General features: G+C 37.7%; 1 protein-coding gene across 1 annotated transcript in view; it reads right to left on the minus strand.

Moving 5' to 3' along the window:
* The window catches only part of LOC104127011 (CD2 associated protein), a 114216-nt gene that overhangs the window by 10888 nt on the left and 76097 nt on the right, over positions 1-27231 (minus strand). Inside the window, exons 7-15 of the mRNA XM_009639634.2 lie at positions 23993-24113; positions 21343-21527; positions 17595-17703; positions 13677-13768; positions 11282-11386; positions 8821-8857; positions 8389-8451; positions 4693-4852; positions 2361-2503 (exon numbers count right to left, since the gene is read on the minus strand). Of these exons, the coding sequence (XP_009637929.1) occupies positions 2361-2503; positions 4693-4852; positions 8389-8451; positions 8821-8857; positions 11282-11386; positions 13677-13768; positions 17595-17703; positions 21343-21527; positions 23993-24113 (1015 nt within the window). The remainder of the gene's footprint in view (positions 1-2360; positions 2504-4692; positions 4853-8388; positions 8452-8820; positions 8858-11281; positions 11387-13676; positions 13769-17594; positions 17704-21342; positions 21528-23992; positions 24114-27231) is intronic.

Raw genomic sequence — 27231 nt, forward strand, 5'->3', positions numbered from 1 at the left:
TAAACAAAGTTGCAAAAAAAAAAAAAAAAAAAAAGTACTTGAAATTGGTTTTCTAAAAATTCATTAGCTTCAGGACCTCAAGCTACAGAGGGGGAGACAGAGGGGGAGACAGAGGGGGAGACAGAGGGGGAGACAGAGGGGGGGACAGAGGGGGGGCAAGAGGGGGAGACAAGAAACACTGATAACTGAGTTGCCAACCCTAGCCATACATTTTTCCTCATGTTTTGGTATCTAATCTAGTTCTTATAAGATTAAACAGTCTTAAACTTTATATAAGGATCCAGCATCTTTGGAGTTTTATATACAATTAGCTGCTGCATAGAGTGTTGCTTCTTTAGCAGCAGAATGCATACAGAGACATAAAACATGAGATTTGTTATATTTTACTAGCAGGAGTTGGGACTGGACTCCTTTCACAAAAGCAGTAAAACTACATGTGACTTATGCAGGTAGTTTTAAACAAGGGCAATTTCACACAACAGAGGACTTTTGAAACTTCCCTCAAAGAGCAGCTCCTTGACACTGCCCGTGCTGCATCCCCATGCTGACAGCCTGAGCCTCCCCTGCTTGCACTGCACCAAGCAAGGAGCATGGAACGGACCTCCCCTGCTTGCTAGTTCCCACTCCTGCCCCACCCAGGTATTAAAATCTTGAATTTCTCTGTGAGCCTGTAAAATCTTATGTCAGCAAATAGGAATTCTTAGACTTTTTATAAAAAAAAAATCTGTATTAAATTAGCTTTTAAAATACATACATTAATATCTAATATCACAGCTACTATGTTGTCATTGTGGTTATTAAAGACGTGAAGATAATTGCACCTAAAGAAAAAGTTCCATCTGTTTTCATGGGGAGCTTTTTCCTGGGGATAAATGATACTACGCTATACAGTAACAAATCTAGCACAATCCTACAGATAAATATCTGAGTGGTAGGACAAGGCTTACATTTTTAAGGTTAAGTTGTGTATCGCTCCTTCATCTCTCAGCTTACTTTGGCCTGAAAGTGTTGCTTCCATACCCTCACTCAAACTCATCTTTAGAGGCAATAGTTAAACTGCCAATTAAAAACCTTTAAAACAAGGCATATCACATCATATGCATAGTTTTACTGGGGAATAAAAACAGAACTTACAAGTAACACAGATAGTATTTGTAGTATTTCCAGGATATTTTAATTCCTACTGAAGCCCAGCTTTTTGTGGTTCAGTAAAATATAACTTCTGCATTAAAAACATACATGAGCTAACCTTTCCTCATATAAAGCATTTAATCTTAGAAGCACATTTTAAGATGCCTAATGGAAAAAATCAGGGGTACTTTTTTATATTAATGAACTGCTTCAGTTTTTTAATGTGTTATTTTTATCTTTCAGATTAATTTATTACACTTTAGGATCAACTATTCTACAATGTGAATATCATTAACTGGCCATAAAATAAAAAAAATCAATTTATACTACAATTTCAAAATGTATTACTAGTGTAACCTCTTTGGAGATGAAAGGTTGCATTTGAGACAAGGAAGCCAAACACTGCAGGTACAACCCACTGAAGCTTTTTCTGCAGTGGTTAGTTGTACAATAAGAACAATTTAGAGTTTTTTAAAAAAAAATAAAAAAAAAATACGCCCACAGCTGATGATCTCTGCCTACGAGGCACATAAAGGACTGAAATGAGTTGCACTGTCAATTAAAGGACAAAATGTAACTCTGTAATAGCTCAGAGAGCCTGACCATCAATGTGGGTGCTTTAAGCAGTATCAAGGTTTTTACTGGACAAATTTAGATTTAAGGAGATGCCAGGTTTGACTCAAGGTGCATTAAGCAAAGCCATAAGCATGAAATTCAAATGTACAACGTAGCATGCTGGCCCAAATTTAAGTTATGATAAAAGTCATAATCTAGAATAGCTATGAACTTAATTGCAGAAGACTGAAGGTAATGGTATTACTAAAAATATGCAAGTTAGCTAGAAAAGCAAAAGTTATCTGAAATGCAAGAGCAGAACAAACAGAACCAGTGAGTAAGGAAAACAATTTCATAAAAACGCAAGCTAAAAGTGACAGCAAAAAAAACATGCTTTCAAATTCAAAGAACAAACCACTACCTATGTTCCTCCCTTCCTATCATCTATTACAACACAGAGCTCATCAACTAGCTCCAAACAGCCTGCTGACATCTGTTCATTGCTTGCTGACTCTTACCTTCAGCTACCTACACCAGTTCTAAAAACACCAGACTTTCTACTGAACAAGCATAATTGCACTCCATGGCATTCCGAGTAAATTGCTTATTCTGACCTTCTAAAATACTGCAATCCAAGCAGAAAGACCCAAAAGAACTCTTTATTCTTTTCTTACCTGATTCTTTAGAGCTCTTTACCACAAGTGAATCTACCTCTACTGATTTTGGTCTAAGTGGTAATGGTTCAGAGTCTAACTTTGGTTTTGCTACTGGCTCAACTTCAGATTTTGGTCGAAGAAAAACAACTTCTCCATTAGATCTGTAGTAAGAAAAAAAAATGACAAGACATACCCTAGTCAAGAGATTAAGTAGTTTACAACTAAAACATACCAAGAATTAGAAGTAAATGTAAAAATTTCAGTAGGTTTTATAATTTTCTAAAGCCTTGCTTAAAATCAAGTCCTTCAGAGAGTAATTCTACTCCCATAAAAGCCAATTCTTCTCTTCCAGCTCTTGCAGAGTTGTCAAACATGTACAATCCCCTTGTAAAAATAATCCAAAACTTTTAACACATGGCACATTTTGGCACTTAAAATCTAAAGCATTATACTTCAGTGCAACAGAAAACAAAGAGATCCGAATAGCACCTTCAGCATTATCTCTTGAAACATTCAGAAACATACTCAGACTCCTTGACATCAAAATAGTCTTGTAAAGAAAAGAGCTGCCAAGAACAGGCTATTTCTTCCTGGGTATAAAATAAAGTATGTTTTTTATATGGCTTTCATTCTATCATGTATTCTTTGCATGTCTGGTCGCATCATCCAGGGACAAAAAAAACCAAACCAAAAACAAACACCAAAACAAACAAAGAAAACAAAGAACAGATGACATTTTCTTTTACAGTTCTTGCCTCATTTATGCCACTGCATAAAGTATATAAATGGACTAGTTGTCAACTTCTATGTGTCCCTGCCATTAACTCATCTCCCAAATCCTTTATTTGGAAGTTTTATTGCAGTAGAAAAAGAGAAAGCAGCCTTATCTTCCTAGAGCAGTGTTAAACTTTCAGACATTTAAACCTATTTAAATACCCCTAAGATTTAAAGTTTTCAATTATTAAAGGATCAGTTTACTACAGACCTCTATTTAACTGCACATGTGTATCCCTTTATATCTATAATTACTTTGTAAAATGAGAGGGGAACATGACTTGTGGGGTTAAAAAAAAAAAAATCTTTACTTGGGAAAGTCTCCAAAATACCAAGTGATATAACACAACTATATACTGAAAACTTAAATGGAAATGAAGTGGCAATAGTCTAACTCTTCAGTCAGGCATCCAATGTTCCCAGGGCTGTGCAGGGTGGGGTCAGAGGCAGCTCTGCCTAGACTGTCCTCTGCTGGAGTCAACCATCCAAAATGTGTGCCTTACCCACACTCCCTTTCCCACCCGCCCTCCCTCCTCACTGTTTTTTCCCTTTAGATATTCTTCCTTTTGGTTCAGATATATAAGACCTGCTGTAAAAAGGGATAAACCATGACAAATGCCTGCTGCCATCCTGTATCTTTGCAGATATTTAAGGTGCAAGCTCTTTGATGTAGCAGCTGTCTGCTCCTTTATTTGTACAAGGCCAAGTGCATCATGACCTTACTTTCTCATGGTTCTTTCAAGTCAACTGAACATCCCGAAGAGACAGTTACCCATCAGCAGTTTATTTACAGTTTTAGGAGGATCTGGCACATACCTTGATGGAGACAGAAAGGGAAACTGGTGGTGTGTGGGGGGAGTGGATTGTATTGATACAGAATTAGTCTTAGAGAAACATCATAAATAATTGTTTCAAACTCATGAGGGGAAAAAAAAACCTGAAGTGGATCTAAAAGAAATAGCGGGTGATTTCTTGCTATTACCCTCCCTGTTCACCCAGTAATTCAACTGAGAAGACCCAAAACAGAATATAGAGACTGGGTGCGTTTCTGTAATAAGCGCTTTCTTCCCTGAAGAGCACATGAGCACCTCTGGCACAGGTACTAACTGTGCTCAGCTCTTCCTTTCCATCTATTTTATTCTATATAAAGTGCTGAAACACTGAACACTGATGCAACTCAGATCTTCAGGTTTTTTCCAACACAGTAATAATTCTCAAGTGCCATGTTCACAGATTCTTTTACACCATACTGCTACTGTAGCTACAACTTCTTCATTATGGGGCAGGCTTAAAGCAAAGCAGCCCACAGATTTGTAACTTCATCTGCCCCATGGTTAGTTATGATGTAATATTTGCTCTGAGATGGATTCAATGTCTCAAAGAATTAGAAATGTTGTAAGTTCACATTGATAAAGACTTGGAGAACCAAGACACTGCTAGGTATAGGGCAAAACTTATCCTTGCATCCTTTTCACCTTTAAAAGATACTTTTCTTCCCACCTTATCCATGTGAAGGAAAATGAAACAACAAACCAAATAAAATACACTTGGTGTATGCCATTTAAGTCATACTGACTTGGATACAGATGATGGCAGAACAGGTTTGTCTGGACGTTTTGGGTGCAGAAGACCTGCTCTCAGTAAGCTGTTAGTCTTGCTTGGAGGAATAGGCTTCTTGGGTGGTACTTGAGGAGCCTGTGGCTTCAAAGGTTTCTGATCCGAAGCTCCTTTTTCATCTGACAAAATAAGTCACCGTAACATTTTAAACACCCGTGTTGTCTAGAATTCTTGCTATGCTAATCAATCAGAAAACAACTGCCTGTTGTCAGAAATACTTTCTTTGAAGATCAGATAAAAGTGAAAAACAGATATGCAAGTGTCTTAAGCGATACCTTATCAAAACACACAAACTACTTACCTGAACTTAAAAAACATTACGTTAAGTAAAATGTCTTTCTACTGACATAAAACAGCAGTAAGAAATTATTGCACTGCAAATGACGGCTAAGAACCAAAAATATCTCTGTACTGCTATTGCTTTTTTCTTTTATATAAATTCACTCCTCTTAAAAAGGTAGGGTTTGGTCTTTTATTTTGTTGTAACTAGGCTTCTTCCATACACACAAGCAGCGTAATTTCTCTATAAAAAAAGGGGAAAAAAAGAGTATTCATCCGAGTAACTGAATTTGTTTTAGATAAAGTCTACCTTCCTACAAATTCAATATGCAAATTAAGTATGGATATTCAAACAAAAAAAAATTATTGTTAAATGACTACATGACCTAACTGAATACCATCCAGAGGAGCCAACATATAACAAAGGGGACATTGAAAAATCCAAACTGCTTCACAAATGTGAGTTGAATAGTCTTCAACCCGTGTTCCTTAGTCACAGCCTGTGGGGTATCCAGAGCATACCTTTTACTTTTCCTTGTAAAACTATGCTACAGCTCAGTCAGGCATGCATGAAGTACTGAGGATTTAAAAGATTACAGTTAGGTTACAGTGAGGAGTCACAGACATTTACAGTTACTGCCCTTACAGGGCTGTAAATCAGTAAACTGGGATGGAGAGACCAAACTTCAGCTTTGATTCTCCCCATCCTCCCCTCCTGTGACTTTGCTTTTAACCAAGTATTGGTCTAATGTGAAATGTTTACATATGCTATGGATTTGGGGGTAGGGTTGGAAATTTGCTTCTGCTTCATCCCAGCCTGAACTGCTGGGTCTAGGACTGACTTACTCTGGACAAGTGCTGCAGCTGCTGAGTGTCAGCCCTCCACCCGTAAAAGGGGAAAACACCGACTTTCTTTCACAGGCATTACTTGGAAGTAAACAGATCACAGAGATACTTCTGCAAAAAGCATTATCCAGGGCAGAAGTGCTTTGGGACATTTGAACACTGGGAGGAGATATGAAGAAAAACCCTAAATTGGTTGGTATCCCCTTTCAGTCTCTCTTAGTACTGAGATAAAAAAAATAAACTGTTGTAGTAGTGGAAGGATTTTGCCACATGGTGGTGCTGACTGTCCTGGGTAAAACAGCCTGTTAACAGTGTCAGCCCCTTCTGCCTGCTGATCCTATACGCAAGATTTAAATTTTAAATGGCCAACCTCAGTTAGTATTAGTGAAGATCAATTAGCTTTACCTTAGCTAGTGAAGATCAATTAGCTTTACCTTAGCTATGCTGAACACAAGTTGAGAGTTATGCCTTTTGTTTTTAAGAATAAGAGAGTTCATAAACAAGGCAGGAAAAATGCCATCATCAAATTGTATTCCTGAATTATCTGTCAGTTTTCCCTTCAATTACTCCCACTCAAAATCTGAATATAAAACCCATCCACAGCTAAGTGGAAAAAGTTAGTACCAAAGGTCAAGATTCACCATGAGTACAGAAATTCAACAATTCTGCTGGACAAAATGGCATTCCTCTTCTTTGGCTTTTGCTCCGCAACGGAAGAGATAAGGCTTGGCTCAAAGTGAGCAGTTTAGTAACGTAAATAAAAATACTAATCTGAAGATATCTACACTGGCCAAATATTTCTACATCATACCACTACGTGTTCTTCACTATAAATAAAGAAATACTTACAGGCGTATTGCTTTTCATTTTTGATCAATTTTTGATCACAGTTAAAGGCAGATTTGCCTCCCAATAGGCATAAAAAATTACATGGTTTGATAGCTTGTTATCAGAACTGCTCAATTAGTATTTTTTTTAAACTAATTACAGTATAATTTCATGCTTTAATTAATTTAATCACTAGTTTCAACTTGGTTGTTTTTCACAAGTAAAACTGCACTGATAAATTGGCATTTCTTCTAGTAAAACACTACTGCTATTTAAATAAGTGACTTCTAAGACCTGACCTTGAACTGAAAACAAGACAAACTCTTCCTCCATCATTTTCTGTACCACAGTAAGGGACAGCTCTCTACCTTACTTAATTTTTCAGAAGCTTTCATGTTCCTAAGCACTTTGAATGGTGTCACTCAGTATTTTTCTTTCCTATACTCCTCCATGAAAGGCTGAACTCAACTGTGTACTATAGTGTTAACCTTTGCAAACAGAGCCAGTCTTAAAATTAAAGTTGAATTAAGTTTAAATAAATTTAAATTTACAAAGAGCCAAGTGATCAAAATTTCTAGAATCATACAGTTGATCTTAATTCACACCTAAATACACTGTTCCAAGAGAGAAAAATAATTTCTTTGCTCACATGCAGAGGAAACACAGCTGATTTTAACTAGTATTCTTCATATGAAACACCTGAGAACATGCTTTGTTTAAAACATGGGTTATAAAAACTGCCCGAGGAAGCCAAGAGACCCATCAAGCAGGCTTACTTGTCAAAATGCTTTAAGCATGGTCAGTCACAGGTCACTATTCACAGAACAGAGAATGTTTCTGTAATAGGGTTAAGCTGCAATAACATCAGATTTTCTTCTTTAAGACCCAACCAGAATGTTATTTTAAGCTTCTGAATTTTTAACACAATCAAAACAGTTTAACAGTTTGACTTGGCAAGTCTTTCGAATATCGAAAGAAGCCTTTTAGAAATGTGTCTGGGTGAAATTTTGATTGGACGTAAGAAAAATTTTTTACGGTGAGGGCATCAGACACTGGAACAGGTTACCCAGAGAAGTTGTGGATGCCCCATGGTTGGAAACATTCTTTAACAGTAGCTTTTCTTCTGAAAAAGAGGTGTCCCTTAAATTTTAAGAATAAAGTGGTAAACATCTCCAAATTGTGTGGAACTGGAAAACATGGAATATATCGAGAATTAACAGGACAAGAAACCTCAATTTCTGAGCATTGTTACTGTAATATCTAAGGAGTGTTGTAACTGTTTGCTGTATTTCTTTCAAATATATTTTCCATCAGAGACTGATTTTGGCTAAAACATTCAGAAGCAGCAGAAAATGTTTTCATTACTAGTAAGTTACTACTGCTATTCAAAACTGCAACCACTATCACAGAACTGTGCTTAAATGAATTCAACAGTAGGTATGTTATTATGCAGTGCAATCAACATTTTTCAGAATGTAATGTGTATTTCTTGTTATTGCATTTCATACAAGTGTAGTTATTCCAATCACTCTAAGGACGTTTCCATAACATCACAGACACGACAGCCTCAGTAGATGGCACCAAGAGAGTCTGTATGATGTCTTCCAAACAGGCACCTATTGCACAGAGCAGCCAAGCTAAAAATTGTAACTCATTTATAAGAGCATAGTCTGAAATTCACTGTGAAGAAAACTGGCCTCACCTTTTTCTTCAGGCCTTGAAGAAGGGAATTTCTTCTCTCCAGTTGGCAATTCAGGCTTTGGAGCTGAATGCAGAAACAAACAATAGACATTTCTCAAAGAGCTTTAATTATCTTTGTCACTAACTGAAAATATGACAGTTGTGTCTATATTTTCTCCTTTGCAAGGAGTGTAATACCATTTATAAACTCTCATTTGAGTCCAGCAAACTGTAGGTGTGCATTAAAATGTTCCCAAAGTAGGCTCCATCATAATTTTGAAAAATATATAGCAGCAGCATAATACATAAAGCATAAAAAATAACCTCAAACTGTGACTGGTAGCTGCATTACTAGGAAATACAAAGCTACTTCTGAATTTTCTTCTGAAGTCATGCACTGCTTCTGAAATTTAGTATTTCCTCAGACATGTACCACAATACATATACTACGCACCTGGAGTTTTAACCGGAGGTGGAGGTTTCTTTGGCTTCTGCAAAATGCAGGAAAAAAAAGTCAAATAAATAAGTAAACAGGTATTTTCTATCGAAGACAGACTTATTTGTGTTTTGGTTTGCATACTGTAATGTCTAACTTGTTTACAAGCTGACTTCAAAGTATTTCACAAAGGTGGCAATCAGTTCACAGGCAAGAAACACAGAGAACTGGAGTAATTCCTCTGATATCTCCCATACAACCAGTTGCAAAAACAGCAACAAAATGCAGGTTTCTTCAAATCAGATCAGTGCTTCAGCAATGCACATAAGCAGCAGAGGTACAAAGAACTAAAAACTAAGAATTGCATTTCTTCTATAGTCCAAAGAATTGCTCTGATCGCAACCATTTTAATTTCAATATGCAAACCTTTAATCTGGCTTAGTACAATGCAAGTTTAAAGGATTAATCAGGTAAATTTTTGAACCAAAAATGCTCACTTTCACTAAAAAAAACCCCTCTAAATTAAGTATCAGAAGAATTATTTCATTCAATTGACTTCTAAGTTAACAACAGTGTAAAATAGTTTGCAGAGTTTGCAGTTACGTGAAAAACATTGTTCTGAGCTTCCTTATCAGTGTATGTTTAAGGGGGAAAGGTGGACAAACTACTCTGGCCATTAAAAATGTACAAAGTAGTACAGTTTGTACATTGAAAATAATTCTATTTTAAAATAATGCAGTCACTCATCACTTTCCTTAAACTGGTAAAACTGAATTTGAATCTCTATCCTGTTGAAGGAGTACTGGCACCTCTCAGGACACCTCAACCTCAGTCTGATTCACGAAAATGCTCTAGAAGAGGTGTCTTTGTGGCTCTAAGTGCAAGACTCACTGATTAAAACAATCACAAAAGCCTACAAAACCACTCGGTCTTCATAGGAACGCTGCTGAAACTCCATGTGCTCAGTCTAATATAGCCCCTCTAAGAATGCCTTGTAAGTGGGTTGTTTTGAAACAGTTGCTATGGATGCATTTCACTGCTGTGCCCCTACCATTATTGAATAAGCTCTTCTTAATGCAGAAAGATTTTATTCTGACTAGTGAAATGTAATTAAGCAAGCATGAAAACCCATATTAAGTTTCTTTCGCTAGTTCCAGAGAACACAAGAGCTGGTGAACTTAAGTAACAAGACCTTATTTTCTTTCTTTCCCAAAAAAAACAAATACATTATCCAGCTGTGCAGCACTGCTGCCTATATAAAACCCAATTACACTGAGATTTCAGCATCAACTTGCCATTGTACAATTCTGATCTGTGTTTTTATTAAGTCGATATCAAATAGCTGATTACAATAATTACCCATCCAAAGCCTTGAACTTCAAAGCTGCTCAGTGCAAGGTGAATCCCTGTACTGAGACACACTACACGAAGCAGAATAAAGGATCAAAGCAAAGTCTGTCTACAGGAAACATTATTTATAGTAAAAGAATAACTTCTCTCTCTCTCAAGAGAGCAATTCTGTATTGCGGAAGGGTGATACTACGCACCCCTCAAATCAAGTCAGCCATATGTTACAGCATTTATGCCATCCTTGCAAAGCTGAGAATCAATTTGAAAAGAAAACGCTGACTAAGAGAAACCAGACTTTCTGTGTACGTTAGGTAACTGAGGTTAAATAAGTTAATAACCATCTGTCAGGCTGTACCTAGCAGTCCTCTGTGAATGTCTCCAATTCCAGACCAAATGGCACTAAACTACCATGAAACTCTAGTCTGCTGAGACACAGGCTTCAACATTCAGATGCCCTGATCTGGAGCTGAATCTGTCCCATCTGGGAATGACATACATTTGTGAATTAACACAACCCATCTTTGCTACATGAACTCATCAGACCCAAAACATCATACTAACCTCAAAAAAAAAAAATTATAAAGTAAGAAACCAAAATTAAAAGGCAACGGAGTACCACATGAAAACATGGATTTCTATAAGTTAGCGCATGAGATAGCAAACAAATATTTCTAGATTCCACTCAAAGACTATCCTTCATGCATTTCAACCTACTGGCAAGTCTTAGCATGGAAAAGTCCCAACCGGTCCCACAGGACTCATTCAGCATTTTGCAATTATAGTTAGTTACAGGACGACAGATGGAAGAGCCTGACTGCTTATCTCCTTTCAAAACATTAAGGTTTACACCATGTTATGAGAACTATATCCTTTTCCATAGGACGTAATCATCCTCATTAATTACAGTTAATCTTGAAAAGCATGTCTCAAACTTCTCCTTAAATATTAAACTAACACAAACGTTGATCTTTAAATCTTTCTTCTTTGATATAGCTAATACAAGATGAAGTTAAAAACTGCCACAATTGTATTCATATTGTAAGCGGCATAACGTACTGTGAAGTTTTTTGTTCCTTGCATTTCCATCAATACTTTTTTGTGATACGAAACGATACACGTAAGAACTTACAGGGAAGTCTTTATCAGACTCTTGTATTTGAACAGCAACGTTATCTGGGAAGACTCCTTCTTTACCATTGAGTTCTCCTTTCCACCAGCCCAGCTCTCCAGTGTCCTAAAACAAACAACAGAACATTTCAATCAATATTTACTTCTTCCCCAGAGCAGATCCAGTTACAGGAACAATGTTTTTGTTTCTACCTACAATATAAAAGAATCGTTTGTCTGAAATACCACGTTTCTAAGAGGAATGCTTTAGCTGCCTCATCAAGGGGAAACAGCTACAGATCAGATTGTTCTCTAAAAGGCTGGATGAAGTGATATTACATCATATCCTTAGACCCTTATCTTATGTAAGACCTGCAAAGGGCAGGAAAGAACATAAAACCAGTTATAACCCAATGCACAACATTCAATATTCTCAACTTCCTTGACCAGCAACTTAATTCAGTAAATACTTCAAGTGCATTGGAGTAACACAAAATTCTACTCAATAAAAGTGATTCTGATGTGATCAATCAGGTCCACTGGTCTGAAAAGGGTTAAGAAGCAAGATTATATACCCTACTGAAGGAAAAAATAACCACATTAAGACATTAAAAAAAAAAAAAAAAAAAAAAAAGAAAAAGTCAATTAATTCATGGCACAGAAATCCATTACATGATCTTACTGGATCAAGGCCTTAGTTTGTCCATAACAAAGTATGACTTTATTTGAACATTTTAGGAGCATAAATAACAGCTTTCCTCTTTGCCTCAGATCCAAAATACTGCAGATGTCACTCCTCCATACAAATCCAAGTGGATTACTGCTGCTCTGTGCCACTGTTAACAGCACAAGTAGTTCATCCCCAAGTTCACTACACAAAAGGACAACGCAGCACTTGGTTCAGCTGGGACACTGAAGAGGTAAAGGAGAGAGGGAAAAATAAGATATAAAATAATTATAAAAAAAATACCACCTCACATTCAACTAAAAGAGGAATGGGCAAGAAGACGACCCAAATAGGTGATTAGTGCTGAAAGTAAAAATTTGCTAAAGTTTTCTTTCATTTCTCCCTCCGTCACCTTTTCAGTTAAGTACTGTAGAGTCCAATTCCTGAACAGTGCACAGCAAGGAGGCATCTCTTGCTAAACTTCACTTAGGCACTGCTGAGATATGCTAGAAAGTCAGAGACAACTCCATGGAAACTGATCATATGTGGAACAAGCAGAAAAGAAATGGCCAAGGGGGACAGGCTTTGCACAAAGCGTATTACTAAAAGAAAAATACCTGAACACTTGTAAAGACCAAAACCCTGGACTGAGCCAGCCACCTGACAATGACATGAATACACTCAGACTTCAGAAGATGGTTTTGGAGGGAGAGCTCTGCTCTGGATAACAATTCTTCGCTCCAGTTTGGACTGGTGTATGCTTTGGGTAAATTGGTTTAAAAAGGACAGAGGCAAAACATTCAGTGAAAATGGGGCAAGGGCTGCAGCATTTTAAGAAGTACCTTCCGTAACTACTCTTTTCCACTGTAATTAGTCAATAACACTGATAATATAAATTTTTTCTCATTAAGGAAACTGGCCATCTATTCCATAAACTTAAAATCCTCCTAAAGAAAGGAAGTGTTAAGTTTCTTCTGCAACTGCGTGAAAGCTGAAAACAAAAAAAAGGAACTTTCCACTTTTTTAGGCAAGTCATTATCCCTTAATATAGCAGCACATAAACTAACAAAAGACTGCAGAGTACTGCAGGGAAATTAAGTATGGGTAGGTTCATTTCTTGTGTAAAACCATCTCTGCTACAAGATGACCTTTCAAAAAGGTGTTTTCAATATTTGACACAAATAAGAACATTCAACTACACTATCACGTTTCTCTAAATAGCCAGTGAGTATCATTAACTTCTGTATGGTTATTCTGAAATACCACATATCTCTAACACCTGGACTTCATTCTCCTACTGAAAACATTTGCTCAGTTTTTTTCCATAATACCTAGATCAAAATCAGTAAGTACAGATCTTCATTTCTCACCTTTTGACACAACGATGTTTTTCAACCATCTCTAGGTGAGCCTGATCTATCACCAGAGAAAAAGTGTAAGTTCTGAAGGTAAAATGCCTATTTGCAAGGCTTTTCCAATTTCCTCACCGAAAAGGCATTTGGTACAGGCTGTACACTGATCCGACTGGCCTTTGAGGAATCTAAGATAACTTCCCACGCTGGAATGATCTTTAAGGACATCTGTATCTCCACCGAGTGCAGAAGTGAAACGTTGACTCTCACATGAGACAGATCAGTCTACAGGAACATCTACTCCAACAGACCCTCCTGCTTCCACATTTTACACATTACCTACCTGTACAAAATCCACAAAAGCCATATAAATGGTTAAAGCAGACTGAACATCTTACCTTACTGATTATTTGAATGATCTCGCCTTCTTTAAAGCTGAGTTCATCATTTGAGCCTTCATAAGGAAATACTGTCCTGCAATATTCCTTGGCTGAAACAAAGCAGCAGCACAATTAACTACATTTGCATGCTGTGGGTAGTTACATACATAACACCAGCTCACTTAACGCTGTCTGAAAGGAGACCTCGGAAATTAACAGTATAATCATACTTCCCTCCTAGGCCAGCCATCTGAGACTGCTTTTACAAGCGTTCACTATTGTCATTCATACCACGAGAAAAAATAAGATTACATATTTACAGAGCAATGGAGATTAATCCATTAAAGAAGTTAGTAGTTTAGGCTCTAAAACATTTTTTCCACAACAGCAACTTAATTCAAGTACTCTGACTTCAGAGGGAAAAGAGAGGAGCCTGCTCAGTTAAAATTGTAACGGCCTATCTAACCCTCCCCATAACATTATATATTCAATTTTGAGCTACTTTAGACAAAAATGGTTTCCAGCTTTTTATTGAGAGTTTATATACTGTTTTCTCAAAATTAAGATGAATTTCAAATTTGCAATCCTAATTAAATAATTGTGTCAAGGTGGCATCCTTTATTAACACGTGCAATTACAGAAACTTAAAATACCCAAGGAGCACATTTGCTGAAATTCTGCAGTGGTATCAAGTAACTGAAGTTAAGGAATTCCTTGGCTAAGCATCTGAAACCAGAACTCATTTTAGTGACCAGAGCAGAGAGTCACAGCCTCTTCTGCAGAAGTAGAAAGAATAATTCCTTTCTTTCCATTTGGTACAGTTCAATAACTAATCCATTTAAAATTGTGATAACGAATTCAGGTGAAAAAGCAGGAGGGTTTGTTTTCCTTTCCCACGCTAGAACAAAAACAACATGAGGAAGGCCAAAACACATTAATATAGAAGTCTTGACTGCAGAGCATTCTTTGCACCTTTGTTAACCCCAGTACATTTAAAATACTTTAGCAGATAAAAAGGCTGGCTTTCTGTATTCGACACTGAGGAAGAGGAAGCAAAAAGGACTCTAATGTGCTGCCATAACACGTTAGGTGCCTGTCACTGACAACACACGTAGGTGAGCAGCTCCATCAACCCCTGGTTAGAGAGCAGCAAACGTCAAGCCCTCATTAGGATTGTCTGCAAGTCTTAATGACTGCCTTTTGCTGGCTGGTAAGAGTGGCAGTTGAATCTTTTTGTTGCATTTTGTTTAATCAAGATACAAATCTTCAGTTAGAAAATACACAAATTGTATTCTTGAATAAAAATCTACCTTGGTGAGAGACAACCACTATGTTAAAATGCAACAGTACGCCAAGCTTAAGAGCTAACTATATATAGCTATCTATATAGATACACAGATACGTAATCACATGAGCAATCCCAGGTACAAGAACTTGCATTATTTTACTGCCTTATCTAGCAATAAAAATGCTCAGCTATAGATTGACTAATATTGTGGTTTGTGAAGAATTATAGAAACCTAAGCAGAACCATGTCAAAGAGACGAATGTTTAAATGGAGGTCAAAAAAAAAAAGTCACCCTGACTAAAAAACAATTCAACACACTACAAATATCTATCAAATTCGGGGATTTTTATTCATTAGTAATGAATAAGTGTAATACAAATGTAATACATTTCTCTGTGTCCTGATTCTGTAAAAGTACTTTTACATTTCCTTACTGCCTGGGAATTTGGTGCAGGGTCCCCCGTACGTGCCAGGCCGTGAACCCCAGCAGTCAGCACCACCCGAGAAACCCAGCCACATACGTTAAGAGTATGTGCAATTTGCCACTTCGTCCCTTTATTTTGTGAGCCTGATACTCTGCCAGTAGTTAAAATGAAGAAGACCCCAGTTTAACTTTCCAGCATTTAAATCTAAGACGGTATTTATAAAACAGTAAATCTGAACTTCAGTAAATATTTTTATAAAAGGTAGTTTAAAAAGGAATCTTTCCCAAAGACTCAGGACTAACAATATAGTAGCAGGAATCACAGATGTTGTATTCTGACATTAATGGGGGGAAAGAGGGGTCAAATTGTGATTATTTTATAACCAAAATATTTTTACATACTTGCACCAGAGGCCAAAACAAGCTTCCCAGAAATAGCCAAGCCACACCACAAAATAAGCCACACTAGTCTAAACATTTTAGAGATCTCCACTTATTTGCTAACATATTGAACGCAGTTTATTTTAAGCTTGCTCTCTCAAAACTGAGGATGATATACATAGCCATAAGATGGTCTATATTAAAATAAAAACGCTAAGAAAGAAACCCAAGCTTTCTTCCGAAGGTTGCAAGACATTCTTAAATGATGTCTATATGTATTATCTACTGATGTTCTCCCACAGCACCTATTACTACCACATCTAAGTTCCTCTCCGACGCATTCGTTTCTCTGGGGAGCAGAGACTTAGCGTGGCTACTGATTTAGTCCAATTTCTCTGTTTTTAGTATGAGATGCACCTGAAAGTACGAAAAGAGTGCTACATCCTGAACATTCTGAGTGTTCAGTAGTGAATGGTCAGATTTCTTAGGCAGACTTGGGTTAGTTTTTATACAGAGTTTCAGACAAGTCGAATTTCACGATGGTCAGGGCTGCACGCTGTCTTGCTGCCTCTTATAGCAAAAGCACTGGAATGTTTTAAAAGCAGGATCCCAAGGCTATCCCAATTTTGAGGTTTAGTAAAGATTTCAAAGCTCCAAGTAAGCGTCAACTTCCATCAAACGCATCGTACGCACACTTTTGATATATGCTTTGCAACGGCAAAACTTCAGTATTAACTACTCTCAAGCCATTAAATCAAAAGCTTCTTGTCAGTAATCAGCTGTTTGTAAACATGGTAGTGCTATTTATAGTTACCCAATTCAACAAAGCCAAAATATGTCTAAAAGGGCATGGGTGCCCTATATACTGCTGCAACTAGAGATAAACTAGGGCTCAGACTAACAGACCTGCCATTTCAAGTGCCCTGTTGTGCTAGATTACGCAACTCCTGAACACAGGCAAAAAGTCAATTGTTTGTTGCAGTTTTCTTATTTCTGCAAATTATGCATTCCATGTAAAACAACCCACTTACACTAAAATAAGGTATTTCCGCATAAAACAAAAATATACTTGAAATTACAATACACAAGTCAAAAAAATGCCTGCTCTGGAACCAGGCGAAACGAGCTGTCTACACATCACATAATTGAAGTTAATTTTTTATGTGAAGTTGGCAGTCCCATGAGATGTTTTGGGCTGACTCGAAAATACCTCTCTAGATAAAACTAAGCAATTTGGTAGTTAAATGAAGTCATAAATTCTTAAGAGATAATAGGAAAGAAAAATAAAGAAGTTATTATAAACAGAGCCACAATGGAACTGGAATATCTAGGGAACAGACTTCAATAAAACATAAGCACCAACTTTCTGATGCAAGAAACTTCACGTTACGACAACACACGAGCAACTCCACAGTAAATCCTGAGCCTAGAGAGTCACTCCTATAGACCAGGGACAGAAACTGAGTTAGGGGACAGCTCCATAGCAATAGATTCCCAGCATCCCAGCTGAATGCCAAAAGCTAGGCAGAAAGTCAGTCAGTCTGAGCACGTCAACATAGCAAATTAATGTGAAGGGGATGCTGCAATAAAGCTTTGTACCCTAGACTTATTTTGTTCTGGGAGACAACCCTGCAAATGTTTTTGATTAATTTTCCACAGAAATGCAAGCAAAGCCTCCTTTGGACTCTTTTGCATTTGCATAACTCCTCACAGGTACAGAACATTACACAAAAACCCATTATACACAAAAGTTTAAGATTTTAACACAAAAAAAAAAGTGACAACCAAAGAGTTGTCTAGAGAGGACTACCAAGTAATAGATATAAAATTCCATCAGCCTTACCTTTTGGTTTACTTTCAGCTTCTGATTTTACTACTTCTGATGAGTTTTCAGTTTTTGTTGTACTGGGGAAATGAATTACCTTTGTTCCAGGGGGATGGTTAGGTGATGGCTATATGAACAAAAGAGAACTTTGTTAACAAAAATCCACTGAGTTTTACTTTTGATTAGGTTACAGGACACACTAAGGTTTTCATTAGCTGAGGTGATGCGAATGACCATCTCAAAGAGATTCAATGAGCTTTCCCATTAAGTACTTAAATTACTGTAGTTACTTCACGGCCACCACAATCAGAATTTTGTCGACTGGTTAAAGACACAGCACAGCTTTCAAACTGGAAACCAATCTCAGGACACTGGCAGATATACTTTTGCAATCAAATTTCAGCAGTTCCAAGTGTTACTGTTCCATTACGCTGAAAATTGCCTTCTCCAGTGCAGAACAGAAGCGGTTATTTAACAGCTCTGCTAAAAGTAACTCACTGACCACACTGACTTTGCACAGGAATATTCAGTAGCCTACACCACCTCAGCAGAAGAGGCAACCAGTTTTTAACTACTCAGACAAACGTAAAAGCACCTGGAAGTTCGTCCCAGCTTCCCTTCACTCTTAGCGATTTGTACAGAACAGAACCAGAACAGATAAATGCCACTACAGACTTCCAAACCAAAAAACCACAGAGGCATTGCAACAGGTAACAAGTTTCAGAGTTAACATCTAAAAAATAATGGTTCCAGTATCCCCCCCAGCCCCCCAGGAGACTTACTGAGCTGCCAGGAAGATTCAGACAGCTTCAGTTGCAGCCACTTCTTCACAGCCCTATGAGCTACAAACATAGAATATGATCTTACAGTCAGTACTTACCTGAGCAGCCCTAATAGCATTACAGACGTGAAAAATCCCATTGCCTTTAGTTAATTTGTTCATTTTCATTTACAGTTAAACTTCACAGCCTTTCTACTGCCAGAGAAACTAGATTTACTCTCCTTAAAACCAGACGATGCCTGTGGGCTGGTGTTTGCTACCTCTGACATACCATAGAGGAAGTCACGGTCACTTGGGATGTTCTTGGAGTTACATATGCAATTTAACTCACTCCAGAATGCTATATGAAGAAAGCACTAAAATAACCCAACCTGTGACATTAAATAAGTCCATCCAACATGGAAATAGTTGTCTACATTTTCCCCCTTCTAAAACGAGATGCAATTAGAAGTGTGAGAGGAAGTTTAGGCAGACAGGGTATAAATAGCCTGAGCCCAGGCAGGATGCTGGGATCAGCTGAAACCTAACTACATCCTGCAGGAGCAGATATACTTTTGAGCGCTTCATATACATTAGTGCTCAACCTTCCCGTAGCGAACAGTCTCCAAATTACCCGAGGGAAAAAAGCCCTCCCTGCTCTCCTTTTCTGATGGCAACTTTTTTCTTTACTGGCTTAAAGACTGAGAATGCCCTTCCAGCATCCCTCCATCTAACTCCAAAGAGAGCTGAGCACAAATCCAAAGCCATCCATTTTTGCAAGACCTTCACCAAAATTATCTTCCTAGGGTTCTCCTGGTTGTTCTGTAAGCCTGTCCTGCCTGTTGACTTCGGCAACAAGCCTAAGTGGAATATTAAACACAAAACTCAACTATTTATTTAATTGTCATTAAGCTATGCAAAATTGTTTTCTCACTTCATTTCCCCTCTTGCTGAGAAACAGCCTACAACAACTTTCCAGACAAGCCAACTAACAAAACAGAGTGCCAACATATTTTAGTGTTTATACACAGTCAAATAACATGAATTCAAAATGTCTGAGCAGACTTCACATTTACTGAACATGCTTTAGATAAACTCTTTATACTTCCAAGTTACAAGGTGGAACGTAGGGAAAAACACTTTTGAATGATCATTGTCATGACAAGAAAGCAAACTGAAAGCTGGGTCCTGAAACCCAGGTCTAACAACATTCACACAAAGATGTAGTGGTCCCACAGACTCCTACTCCAAGGGACAAAGCCTGGAGAGAACCAAGTAAAATCAACGTGCCTCCATAGAATCATAGAATGGTTTGGGTTGGAAGGGACCTTCAAAGATCATCTAGTTCCAACCCCCCTGCCACAGGCAGGGACATTTTTCATTAACATCAGGTTGCTCGAAGCCCCATCCAACCTGACCTTGAATGCTTCCAACAACAGGGCATCCACAACTTCTCTGGGCAACCTGTTCCAGTGTCTGATGTCCTCACCGTAAAAAATTTCTTCCTTATGTCCAATCTAAGTTTACCCTCTTTCAGTTGAAAACCATTGCCCTTGTCCTGCCACTACAGACCTCAGTAAAAAGTCTCCCTCCATTTTTCTTATAAGCCCCCTTTGTATAGTGAAACGGCACAATGAGTTATCCCTGGAGCCTTCCCTTCTCCGGGCTGAACATTTTCCTTAGGAGGTAACATTCCCCACATCTTAAACAGAAGGCAACAGTCTTATAACTCCCATTTTCTGAATCATCTGATACTTTGACTGGACCAGAAACAGAGCAGACACACCATGTCTACAGCTGGATGAGCACTGCTCTTAGCACTGCTACAGAGGGAAAGCACATCCAAGGAAGTCTCTGTCCCTACCCTCTTCCCAGGGATGCACCCCGCCTTTTGCCCTACACCATTACTGTTATTTCCGTAGCAGCAGAGGAAAGCAAATCAGTCAGCAAAACAGCATTAATGACCATAACCCAGAGATAAAAACTTGAAATTGGACAAAGGTTTTAAAAGCTTTCTTGTATTGATCACTTGAGTAAAAACTGAAACACTGGATTAGCTCAGCTGCCTTTCATTTATCAAGAGCTGAAAATCCATACACAAGCTCTTGGTATAAACAATGCTTAAGTTCAAGACAAAGGATTGAGCATTACTGTTGTGCTTCCAAAGGATAAGAGCGCTCTCCGGTTCAGATAAAAATAAAGCTCAAACTAAAGCAATTTTGCTATCATCATGTGATCTGCTCTCTCCTAAGTTTTAAGTTCGATACAAAAAAAAGTGCTCCTTTTCCCACTCACTCATAAAAGAGGGGAAAAAGAAAATGGAAGAGGCTGCAAAATTGCAGAACAGTATTTTTCAAGCTTACACAACCAGCTGTTTATGTAACTCATTAACCCAAGATATCACCAAAGCCAAAAGCTTGGCGGCGTTCACTGAAAGATGTCATTATGCTGGTAATGACCGCTGACATCTAGAACAGCAACCTTAATATCCACCAAAACTTGGAAAAAAAAAAAAAACCAAAACCCAAACCAAAAACTAAAGAAACCTCAAATACTCCTTGTTTTAAAGGCCAAGTTTAACTTGCATAGGAAGACTTAACAGTCTTGTCCCAGATTGGATACAAAGCCTGTAAGAGAACTACAGGAGACCTTGTACTGCAGATGTGTTTGAGAAGTTACTATGTTTTATACCACATGGCTTTGAAATGACAATTTTTATATCAGCTTGGTTCTCCCTCTCTGATTTTTTAAATACCAAGACATTTGAACAGACCTTTTGGAATCAATGTTAAATGTAACTTACTATGAAAAACACTTGAGGGTGCTTGTTTTGTTTTATAGGCAAGAGCCCTATGAGATGATGGTCTGATTATGGAGCAATATTGAAAGATTTTAAAATGGCCACTATATTCAGCATCTGTAAGATACTATGTCTTCAGATTCCACACCTTTCGATTTTTTTTTTTTATGGGAAATCCAAAAATAACAATATGAACTGCTACAAACCTTATCTTGCTTTTTATCTTCTGATTCAGTACTGGATAATCTTGTCTTAAGTTTCACTGAGCCTTCTTTAAAGATATCTCCAAACCCAATACCTCGGATTTTCTTTGGCTGTGCTGGTCCAGATCCAGGTTCACTCCCATTTCCTGGAGAGACCACAGGTGAGGTAGGACCACTGAAAACAGACTCTGAAAGTAAAAAAACAAAGAAAAAGTTGGTTTAATATCTGAAATTATTTTTTTGCTTTCTGGGAAAAAAAAAAGTGGAAGCAACACAGCTGTGTGCACTGCTCTTGCTAAACAGCTTTTCGGGGAACATTATTGGAACTGTAACACCTCACATTTGTTCTAGTTATAGATTTAATGTAAGACCATTTGAAGTGACACCAGTATTGCACTGGATACTAAGTCATTAGCTCACCAATATTTCTTGCTATCTCAGTTATCACTGAGGCTCCACAGACTGTTAACATCAATGTGATGTTTTCCATTAGTTATATGAAACATTGCTTACGCATTCTCTGAAGACGTGTCTTTAGTCCAGCATTTAAAAGCTTGTCATTTGCACAGCTATAGCTGCTGAAAGTGATAATCGATAAAGGTTCATGATGAGTCCTACTATGTTTCAACAGCCACAGGAAAAAACTGTGTTTCAGTAGTAGAGTAATGCCTCTCAAGTCACCAAAGTGAAATTTTCCTATTGCTCAAAATGCACTATCAAAAATACCTGAAAGGGGTTTCTTGCAAATTACTTTAAATAGCTTTTTAACCTGATAACACTTAAAACCTATTTTAAACTACTTAAACATTCAAATCAGATATAATTGTTTGAGATTAATCACCAGTAGATAACAAGTATTTACGATTCTTTTAATCTTTCAGTTTTAAGGGACAATGTTTATCCACCCCCAAAAAATGTAATTCAGAGAACTTAGTTAAGGTGTTCGGAGCTTGAGACTTTTTTTTTTTTAATTTTTCGGTTACAGTCAAATCTGTTAAAAACTATAAATATCCACAGGCAAACTATTTCCACGCAGAGAATTCCAGGAGATAGGTCATGTCAAAATAGACAGCTTTTATGAAGCAAATTCAAAATAGCCACCACATCTTTTAGCCTTTCAGTTAAGTTCTTCCCAGCATATGCATGCCTGGGAATTGCAATAAAGATTAAAGCCTCTTCCCTCAGTCGTAAATTTAAGGGGTTTTGCTAATACTGTGAAGTTACACAGCCTCTTAACTTAAGTTTCTCACCTTTCCACAACTGAGTTACTCTTCACTTAGTTATATCCCTCTTAAGTATCTAAAATAATAGTTAGAAATTTCATTGAGAAGAAACGTCCAGGTTGCATGTTTATGTTTGGAAGACCGTAGCTCAGTGAATGGGGCATTTACAGTCTCCCAGGAGCAAGGAAAGAACTAGCAGATGCTGGAGATCTTGACTGTGAAAGCACTGAGGATTAAATATAATCCCTGGGGTTGCGAGGGGCTGATAAGCATAACTTATTAGTTACTGAGAGAAAATACAATTACTTCAAATTACTGTTCAGTCCCACTGATCCCAGTATTCAGGAATTAAGACCAACACATACCCATTTATAAATTCAACTCACCAGACCCCACTAAATATAGTGAACTTGACCTCCAAGGAGACAGCCACTGAGCTATTTGGGACTGCCCAAGTCAAACGACTCTTGTTTTACACTACTGCAATTACTTCTACAACTTACCAAAAAAAAAAAAAAATTCCAAGCCAGACTTTTCTTTCCTATCTCTGAGAAAGCCCTTGTTAGAAACAATCAATACAGAACATCTTCTAAATGAGGGTGCACATTACTACAAGGAAGGGGGAAATCACTTTTTCCCTTGAACACTACACAGCTGTCTTTAGGCATCGATTAACTCGCCTTAAGACGTTGTTCCCAAATAACACTCCTATTCCAGCAGTATCGCATCACAAGTCCCCAGACTTCAAACAGGTCTTCGCAGACAGAATACCTCTCAAGTGCAGTTTCAAGGGAACACAGTAATTGCCTGCAAAGCACGCACCTGCCTGGCACCCCTCACTCAACTACAGTTCAGCCACAGACCGTCTGCTTCCACCCGAGCTATACAGTCATAGCCACAAAGGAATGGCTAAATGTAAATACTACCTTAAAAACATCTTATTGTTAGATTAAAACATAACAAAGAACCAGGACACCCTTCCCAGGATTCATTTTGAGGCTCTCTATACTGTTTTGATTCAACTCAGGTTTTAATTCTCAACCAACATGGTTTAAACACTTAAGTTTTCTCCATGTTAAAGACTTCACGTCTGTGAGAATAAGACTGAAAAAAGCTATTAAACAGAAGAATAATTTTATATCCAATACTAAAAAAAGCTCAACTCTGAATATGATAAAATTTCTAGTGAAAAAATGCAGAATATACATTTGCAAGATCAATACCTTGACTGCAACTGTACTAGAAGCATATTCGGAGCAAGACAGGTTTTGTACTTAGCATCAATAACTTCCAGAATGAAATTCAATACTTACCATTCTTAGAAAGCTTGAATTCTTAAGAATTTTTATTGTACTACAACCATAATACTCCAAACTATACCCGAGATCTAAAATGACTTTGCTAAGGGTTTACAACAAATGGAATACCACCTGTGTCATCCAGAGGGTCCTGTGTTTCTCCATCATCTGTCGATTCCAATTCTTTCACAAAGTTTGAAGGAAACAATCCTGCCTTGCCATTCAGTATTCCGCTCCACCAGCCTTCTTCTACCTGTATAGAAATATTTTACATATCATCAATAAAGCAAAAGGAAATTCTTATCAATTCCATCCATATTTCGCTTACAAAACTCTACAAACAACTTTGGGAAAGTTCAAATGACCATGATTTCTCTTTACAGAAACCTACCAAAGATGTAGAAATAGTAGGCAAAAAGAAGAGCAAGCAAATAATTTACTGTCATGTCTGTCACTACAGCAATGATCCCGAAACATGAGACTATGCCAATGCCAACTAATCCAGAAAAGCAGCAAGATGTTCATCATAGAATCATAGAATCATAGAATGTTTGGGGTTGGAAGGGACCCCTAGAGGTCATCTAGTCCAACCCCCCTGCAGGAGCAGGGACACCGCTAACTAGATCAGGTTGCTCAGAGGCTATCAACTTGCTCAAGGTGACAGAACAGGCACTGAACATCTAACTGAAGAAGAAAATATTAAACTGTTTATGAAATAAAGCTGTAACGAAATTTTTATGTATTCTTGCTCTCCATCTGTCTTTTCCTCTGTCTTGTCCAGTTCCCACCAGCCCTATTCCCACTGACCTCACATCCACTGAACAGCTTCAAACAATTTTGATCAAAAGACAAGTTTCAAAGACACAATTTCTACAGATAGTGTTGGGTAGAACAGAGGAAAGTCCTTAAGGACATCACAGAGTAATGGAAAACTAAGCTGTCCCCTCCTGCTAGCAGGAGGCAACTGGCTGAACAGCATATGCCTAGTTCTAGATGTGTCAGAAGGTACAGATACTTTCCCATCAGAGCTGGCCAGTCGATGAAGGTAGCAGAGACGCACAAGGACTTTGTGGTGGCACACAGCAGTCCTAAGGTCAGAATTTTGTTGGATGCTAAATTTTGCTGGCTTTGCTATTCACAAAATAACTTATTTTTTCCTGGAAATAAACCTGTTCAGGAATTCGGGAACATAATGACTCTAATGCTCAGTTATGTGCTTGGATTCCTGGTGTGTCATTTACACCACAATACTCCAAAATTTAACAGAATGTTTATCAGGATTACTCCATGGTTCAAAGCAGAACAAGCAAAAGCAGAAAATGCATAGGTGATGGCGTAAAACAAGGCCAGAAGACAGAGTAAGAACTATGCTCTTCAAATTTGTGAACAGTTTTCAAAATGTCTTAAATAAATCACATGTATTTGACTAATAAGCACTATTTAAAACCTATAATTAAGAAAAATTTTCAAAATATTTCATTTCAGTTGCTCTGTTTTGGGGCTGGAAAGCTGGTTTTAGATAAGAAAGAAGAGCAACAGGGTTAAAAATTACCCCAAACCAGCAGTTGTTTACAGTATCTTTTTTTAGCTTTGTTTTGTAGGTCACTATGCCTGACACACAGGCATAGTTTTTAAATGCTAGCCTACCTCCAAGGCAGGCAGTACACATGCAAAACCTGGCAGCTACAGAGACAGCCAGGCAATGAAAAGAACACTGTCATTTTTAAAGACATCCTGGTGCTCAAATAGCTTTGCTGTGGATGGTTCAAATTCATAGTCTGGTCCTCAAACAAATTTTAAGCATAGATTACTGACAAGTGCTGACCAGGCTCCGGTACCTTGTGCTTTACATAATACATTAAACTAAACTCAAATGCCCTGACTCACCCATGCTACACACAAGAGCCATGAGAAAGAGACTTTTAATGCTTACAATATAGAAAGCGACTCAAACATCCATTTATTCTTCTGCCAAAAAATAAGGTCAAAGTACTTTACAGGCTTTCAAGGCAAAGTGATGCCAGTTCAGAGACAGTCAGGAACAAAACAAGAATTTCTAGAGCGTACTTCCTTCAGCCTCCCCACCATGCTGTCTTTAAAAAAACTGACGATATTACCAGAAAAGGTAACTTTAATTGGCATTAAAAAACAGGTTAAAAGAGTTCTGCACAATTTGGTGGAGAGCATCTGTGCACCTCTGAGCACTAGCAACACATGACAATTTCACAACTCTTACCATCCATGAAAATCTTATCACATGATACAATTTCCACAAGAGGGAGTTACAGCTCTGGTACGCACATCAGTACTTTTTTTTTTTTTTTTGGGGTGTGAATTCCATCAACTTATTTCTATGAAAAATAGGCTGAGAAGTCAGACTTCTAAACAAGGCGGGGGGGGAGGCTGAAACAAGCAGTTTTACCATACTAATTATTTTTTTAAATAAAAATTCCACCAATGGAGTTATATGAATTTCTATTATGCTTGATAACACAGCATGCAAATACTACAAATACAATATTACAAAAATAAATCTGCTATCTAGTGCTGCATCTGACAGGACTGGGGGAAAATATAAAGGAGAAACAAAAGGTCTACAGCAATAATACAGTTATCACATGCACTTTGTGCGTGTAATTTGCATGCAAAACCCACACGTCCCATAAACAAAAACCCTGTAGATTCAGCCAGCACATAGCACAAGGGCCTTCTTCCCTAACGGCTACTTCTGATCCTTGTAGCCTGCTCTCTTCAATATTAGCCATTTCATTTCTGCCCTCCACCTTTGATTTCATGATCAGTAGTGTCAGTTGTAACTATTCAATTTATGAAAACAATTGCAAGGGCTAAATACTGAATTATTCTCAGGTAACTGGTAGAACCGATCCCCTTGGAAAGCTGATTTTACCTTATTTTCCCCATTTAAAAAGTGACCAAATGATCTTTCCTTCAAGTAACGGTTATAAGTTACCTGCATATATATATATATATAAACAGCACCTTTTATATATAAATGGAAGTGACTCATCTCTCAGTGGTGAAGACAAGTTACCTAAGAGAAGTTATTTCAGATATTGCACAGCCAATGGATGGTATTTTCTACCATTCTTCACATTTCTGGTCCATCAGCACAGTTTTGTAAAGCAGAACTAGCCTACGCCTGTCAGGTCTATTCCACACCATCATAAAAACGGTGTGCAAACAGCTCTGTGCTAACAGTTACCTGCAATATTTTTCTACCTAGGTAGTATTTGCCTAAAAATTTGATTACCAGTTTTTCCTCAGAAGTAGCAAAGGCTGGGTACTCCAAATATGTATTTTTAAATTATTAGGAAAGGAAGAAGCATGGGGACTGAGCAAAAAAAGAAATT

The sequence above is a fragment of the Egretta garzetta genome, unplaced genomic scaffold, assembly GCF_000687185.1.
Source record: "Egretta garzetta isolate BGI_Z169 unplaced genomic scaffold, ASM68718v1 scaffold235, whole genome shotgun sequence".
NCBI classification, from domain to species: Eukaryota; Metazoa; Chordata; class Aves; order Pelecaniformes; family Ardeidae; genus Egretta; species Egretta garzetta.